Source organism: Oculina patagonica, chromosome 2 (genome assembly GCF_052425735.1).
Source record: "Oculina patagonica isolate OP01 chromosome 2, crgOcupat, whole genome shotgun sequence".
Taxonomy (NCBI): Eukaryota; Metazoa; Cnidaria; class Anthozoa; order Scleractinia; family Oculinidae; genus Oculina; species Oculina patagonica.
In genome coordinates, this window is record NC_135759.1 from 39,917,948 (window position 1) to 39,923,883 (window position 5,936).

Consider the following 5,936-nt stretch of genomic DNA (forward strand, 5'->3'; position numbering starts at 1 on the left):
TTCAGACCAATAGTTTCGAGACAGAAAAACTCTATTGTTTTTATTGTTTGCCACTAAATTTTCTTCCGCGCACCCATACAAAAACAAGCATCGTGAATTATTTTTACTTTTCAGGATAAAAAACTCAATTAAAAGCCGAAATTTAACAAACGAAACAAAACCAAACAAGAAACCCACCAAATGCAGTGAATTTGGTTGTTTTTTTTGTCCGCAGGCACGCTTGTTTACTAAAAAAAGGCACGGGTGCGCTCGGGAGGGCACTATGGGCTGATAGTGCCCTCCGGCGCGCGGGCACTATCACACATGTTCAATTTAAACCAATCAGAATCGGAGAAAATTTAGTGGTGAACTATAATGGCTGATAGTGTAAGATAGCTCAGCCAATCAGATTGCGGCATTTGCATTAGTGTAGCTAGTGTTTAATTAAGAACTAGCCTACAATCTTACATCTGACTGATGCAACTATCCAGTTCAATATTCATCTTATATATTGTAACCACTAGCCTTCCTATCAGAAATGTGTAAACTTTGTTTGGTAGATTCCATTTTTTTGTCTCGAGACCATTTTTGTGACAGTTATCTGTAAAAATATAAGAAGCACAGGGCTCGAGACTAACAGTAGCCAACTAGCCAAAGGCTACTAAAATTTAGGTTTTGGCTACCAGGTTTAGAATTCCTATTAGCCATTTGGCTAGTGAAAAACTCGGAAAAGTCAACTGTTCTTGATAGAAATCAATATACCTGACAAGTGTAAAATTACTTTTGGCTAGTAAAATCTGACATGTCACTAGCCAGTAAATCAGTGAGTTAAAAAGTTAGCATCAAGCCCTGAAGCACTACTGCACATGTCACTAGACTGACATAGGAAATATGAACAAGAAAGCCTATAATTTGCCGTATGTTAAGGCATCAGTTGACACTACATGCAGCTGACAATAATTAATATATTTTTACATTATTGTCATTCAGGTGCGTTCATGACGCTTAAGCTATAACATAAAATAATGAGGCAATTATTTGAGCCGTAAAAAGGAGAACCTTGATAAAAAAATCACCTTTTGCTTCTGCAACCAGAGATGAAATCTGATAGAAATGGATCTGACTTAGCTTAATTGCAAATCAGCCCCTGAAATCAGACTTCTTTATCCAAAAAAAAGGTTGGCCACACACGATGTAGAAACAACTTAACATAGAAGGAAAAATAAATTTCTCAATCTATATTTAGCGTGACATATGTATACGAACCTTACTTCAAACACCTTTTCAATTTTTTCCTTCCTCTGTGCTTGTCGTGTTTTATATTTTTAATTTTTCAAGAGCGGGCTCAAATTTTGAGATGGCAGCGGTCAATTTGTAAGCATGAGCAGTAGAGCTATCCCCAGTCCTTTTCACTTCATCAGTCAAAATGGCGGAAAAGGTGGGCTCGGAAAGTCTGTTGAATCAAGCGGACAGTATGTGGAAAATACTTGATGATCTGGCTGAGTCAGATCCTGAGGCATATAAAAGGTTTATTGACAAGGCTTTGAAGGAAGGAGCTACCTACTTCAAGCCACCGGAACCTTGTTTCTGCATCAGTACTATTTTGGTAAGCATGGCAACTCGCACTAGGGTCACCAGAGGGGTGCCAACTCGAAATTTTCCGAAGGGAATTCCTTGTTCTGTTTTTGAATAAATGGATAGGATTTCCGTTTAGCCCCATACATAATTATGCAAGCAGTGTATGCACGAGTAGTAGTCATGAATGAAGCAAGACCTCACTAACACAGGGTTGTCAAAATGATTTGAAGTAGCAGGGGATATTTTGATACTACACGGCACGGGGGGCCAGAGGCCCCTCATCATGCGGGGAGTCTGAGGACCAGACAGGCCCCCAGCAAGGTGCACGGGCAGTGCCCCTGTTGGGGGTCCAGGATGTGAAGCCCTCGGGAGAAAAATGGATTTTGAGGTTTTTACACTAGTTAGCTGAAATTACCTCCTATGAGTCCCACTTTCTCCAATATCTTGCTCAGAACTGACCTACTAGCATTCAGAGTAGCCAGCATAGTATTCAGAATAGCTGGTGAAATGCACTGTTTTCCGGCTTATTTTGACAACCCTGCTAACATGCACATGAGGGACACCAGGTTGCATTTGTATGCATGCAAAATGAATTATAGCATCATGTTACTGTGAAATTATGTTTTATACACATACAACTTATGGTATATATCACTATGCTGTAGGTACTTGTACATGTATCAGTAATTGGCCTGTTCTATAAACAGGTCAATTTTTTAACACCCTGTTTTGGCTGCTGATAATTTAAAACTTTCGTGCACTCAAAATATCATACCCAGTTCTAGGAATTGTCTCTAAAATGGATACCCGTTCTTGATCAGTAGCCGAAAATCACAACCCTGTTGGGCGGCACATACCCTGTGGGTATTTTGGGGGGAGTACCCCTGGGCATTTCCCCCCTCAGCATCTCTCACTTGGAATTCAGGCTGAGCATCCTTTGCTGAAGCTCGGGCTGGTGGTGGGAGACAAATGACACTTCAGGCTAACATTAAATAATTGACATTTCAGCTTCCATCAGTGATCACTCATGAGCTGTTTGTGAACATCTGTAGCTGGGACCAAATGGTTGCTCCAAAGTCAGAAAATGACCCAATTCCTGTCATGGCTGGAGAACTTCAGGAGAAAACAGAAGGAAAATCAACTTATTCAGTAATTGATGTTATTGTTAATCCAGTTGTCACTAAGGGTGTGGCAAACAGTAAAGACCGCAAGAACCTTATTGCCCATGTTGCTTTGGATTACATAGAGAACTCCAAAAAGATACAAGTTTCAAGAAAGTATAAGAACACGAAGAAGGCATACAAGGGTGATCCAAAGAATTTACGAAAATATCTACGACATGCAAGGGAACAAGAGATAAAACCAGCTAACCCTGAACAACAGAGGTCAGGGGTTTCTGAGAACCCAGAATCGCTTTTGAGACAACTATCATCGATAACAGTGTCTGACAGTCAACCAGAAGGAAATGTGCCACTTAATTTGTTTGAGAGATCAACAGAGAAACCTAAAAAACTCTTGATAGAGGAAGTGTCTTCCACAAATACGGCACCCCAGCCAATAACACCAGGTTATGAAGTCCTAGTGAGAGATGCAGAGAATTCCAAGCCGAAAAGGATTGTTATCAAAGTGAACTTACCAAATATCACATCATCTTCTCAGTGCCAACTGGATGCTTGTGAGGTAAGGTATAAATAAAATTCAAAATATATGATTCACTTCTTGATTTATGGTAACAACATCAGACTGTTGCAAGGTATTAGTGCAGTTGACTTCAGATCAAGTGGTCTGGATTTGAGCCCTTAACAGGAGATTTTTATTGGCAGTGTTCTTGGCAATAGACTTACTCTCTCAGTGTCACTCTGTTCACCAAGGAATATAAATAGTAATAATGAGTTGCTAGACAACATGACCACATCTCAAGGGGATTATCTTTCTGATCATCAAGTTACCTACATTGCTAATAATATTCTACCTTATTACATGAAATTCGCGCGACACTTTAATTTACCGCATTTTGCGATTCTAAAAAAATCGCGAAATTAAAGTGACGCGAACAAATTAAAGTGATTCAAAATACAAAATTTTCGCAAAATTTAAGTGCCACGAAATATGTGCATCTCAAAATCGCGAAATTAACGTGTCGCGAAAATTTCATGTAATAAGGTAATCTATGTTTTATTGTTGTGTTTCTTTTCAGACTGAAGTGGCACTGGATGTTCCAGGAGTCTACAAACTTAATGTTGAGCTGCCACAGAAAGTTGACCCTGAGCAAACAGAAGCTACTTTCAACACCATTACACAAAAGTTGATTGTGAAACTTCCAATTCAGTCCTGATGCAAACAAACTTTCTTCATCTGCTACTGACAGTCGTTTCACAGGGTTTTTACTGTTGAATTCCACATAGTTTTTTTAGAACCTAAAATATTTGACAGCCTGTGGAAGTGAATAAAGTTTGCCTTTTATGTGTCAGCCTGTTTATGTCCTTCATAGAGGTTCGATTTAACCTGATCACATGCTTCCCTCTTTAAGGAGGCTCACAACAGTTTCCAGCACATTCCAACTCTCGTACTTTGATGGGTTAGTGCTTTATCAGTTATTGCTACAAAACTGGTATCAAACAAATGCCCAATCATTGACAAACAAATTGTGGTTGTTTTTTGACTTTACCATTAACCATAGCAACAGTATAACTCGTTAAAACACCCTTAAAGGGGCTAGGTCACCGTATTTTAGGAAATGCTATTTATTTTTGTTACTTAAGAGCTCTAAAATTCAAATTGGCAGGGCAAAAGTCTTTTATTGGCAAAATCACGGCCACATTACAAACAAGGATGATTTTCGAGCATTGTAAACGACATTTATTTATACAAATTGAGATAAACTTGAAAAATGTCGGGCCAACGTTTTTCAAGTTTACCCGAAAGCAATCCATTTCAATCTTCTCAAATTTTGCCCATCCATACCCCTTTTTGGCCTTTTTGTGTTTCTTTTGAGTTCAGTTTATAATTCTATGACCAGTTGGTCAGTGCCACGATTGCCTAAAATTGCATAACATATTCCCTTTAATTCTAGATTTAATTGCTCATAACTCAAAAATGAGTCCGGTGACCCCAATTTTTTTATTATTGAAAAAAAATTCTCCAAAGACGTTTCAGAGCCACCTTAAATTTTCGAAAATTTAAAAGTTGAAAGTTGTCCCTGGAGAGTAACCTTTCCCGAGCTACGCCGGACGAGAAAGCTTTACATGCATCTCTTATTGAGAAATAGCACAGATGGCTCGGCGGATTTGCGGGGGGGGGGGGGGGGGGGTTGACTCGCATGAAGGGTCAATCAGTCACTTTGGAGGAAGTGTGACCCTGGGGGAGCGAGCCAAATTTTCATGCAACACTTCGGCCTGCCTCCTCCTCAGGCGCTTCGCATTTTGCGCTGCAATAAACAAAGGCGAACGTGAAGCGCGAACGACTGGTAACATGCACCAAGTGCGAGGGACCACGGCTCATTTTCCTCAAAGAGGGGGGGGGGGCAGACACATTGGCTCTTTTGACTCACCTACAAGGGACAACTTTTATCATATAAACGCTTGTTAAATGATAGCTAGGGGCCAGTCGGGGGAGAAGGTTACCCTCGTACCAGGGGCAACGTTCCTTCATATAAACAGGCCCAAAGTGAATTGAAAATCCAGCCAATCAAATTAGACTTGCCACAAGTCGACCTCACGAAGAAGTAAACTTAAAGTAGTGAGCCACGAAGTCGCGAAAACGAGCGACGCAAGCCCGAGAGGTCGACCTTCGACTTAAGTGAAAGTCTACAATCAAATCAGCTATATGAAATCTCCGTTTTGAAAAAGGAATTTAAAACGGTCCGTGGGGACCAACACCAAAACAGCGAGCGCGATCTACAAATGACGAGCAGCGAAGCCGTGAGTACCACTACCGCGTCTACTCAGCGGCGCCCACGCTACTCACGGCTTCGCTTCTAGCCATTCGTATCTCAGGCTCGCTGTTTTATTGTTCGTCTCACGGAACTTAGAGCAAAAGAGAGACGGCTCTCAGTCTTCCGGCATGCGGCTTCACTCCAACCGTGGAGAGCCTTTGGGACAAGGCAAAAAATAACGCGAGAACTACTAATAGTGAAATACAGATATAAGGTGAAATCAAATGTAATTACTTTAAAGAATGGCAGCGAGCATAAATGAAGCATAAATAGTAAATTTTAAATGATGAAAGCATAAGTGGAAAGCAAAGCCAAAATTTCACAAGAGAAGGTCAGGGCCGGAGAGAAGGCTGGGCCTAGCCTTTTCCCGTCCTACCCGGAAAATAGGCTTTGCTGACTGAGCCGTCAGCCGGAGTAGTAGAGGGACAAACGAATTGATTGTAGA

The 5,936-nt window shown here is 40.8% G+C and overlaps 2 protein-coding genes across 5 annotated transcripts in view; one reads left to right on the forward strand and one right to left on the reverse strand.

The window, feature by feature from the left end:
• Positions 1–1,315, reverse strand: part of LOC144644713 (UBX domain-containing protein 6-like) — a 10,871-nt gene extending 9,556 nt beyond the window's left edge. For 3 of the 4 annotated variants that reach the window (XR_013569180.1, XM_078504238.1, XM_078504236.1), the window contains exon 1: positions 1,246–1,315. The gene's annotated coding sequence lies outside the window, so the exon portion shown is untranslated. Of the gene's footprint in view, positions 1–1,241 lie in introns of all 4 variants that reach the window. The other variant, XM_078504237.1, reaches the window with a different exon arrangement.
• An 84-nt stretch (positions 1,316–1,399) lies between these two features.
• On the forward strand, positions 1,400–4,027 carry LOC144642079 (PIH1 domain-containing protein 2-like). The gene is made up of 3 exons (XM_078501076.1): positions 1,400–1,585; positions 2,566–3,237; positions 3,755–4,027. Exons 1-3 carry the CDS (start codon positions 1,406–1,408, stop codon positions 3,890–3,892), a joined length of 990 nt encoding a protein of 329 aa, XP_078357202.1. The 5' UTR covers positions 1,400–1,405; the 3' UTR covers positions 3,893–4,027.
• The last annotated feature ends 1,909 nt before the right edge of the window (positions 4,028–5,936 follow it).

Coding starts and splice junctions, on each gene's coding strand:
- LOC144642079 (XM_078501076.1), top strand. CDS start 1,406: ATGGCGGAAAAGGTGGGCTCGGAAAGTCTGTTGAATCAAGCGGACAGT. Junction 1,586..2,565: donor TCTGCATCAGTACTATTTTG/GTAAGCATGGCA, acceptor TTGACATTTCAG/CTTCCATCAGTGATCACTCA. Junction 3,238..3,754: donor GCCAACTGGATGCTTGTGAG/GTAAGGTATAAA, acceptor GTTTCTTTTCAG/ACTGAAGTGGCACTGGATGT.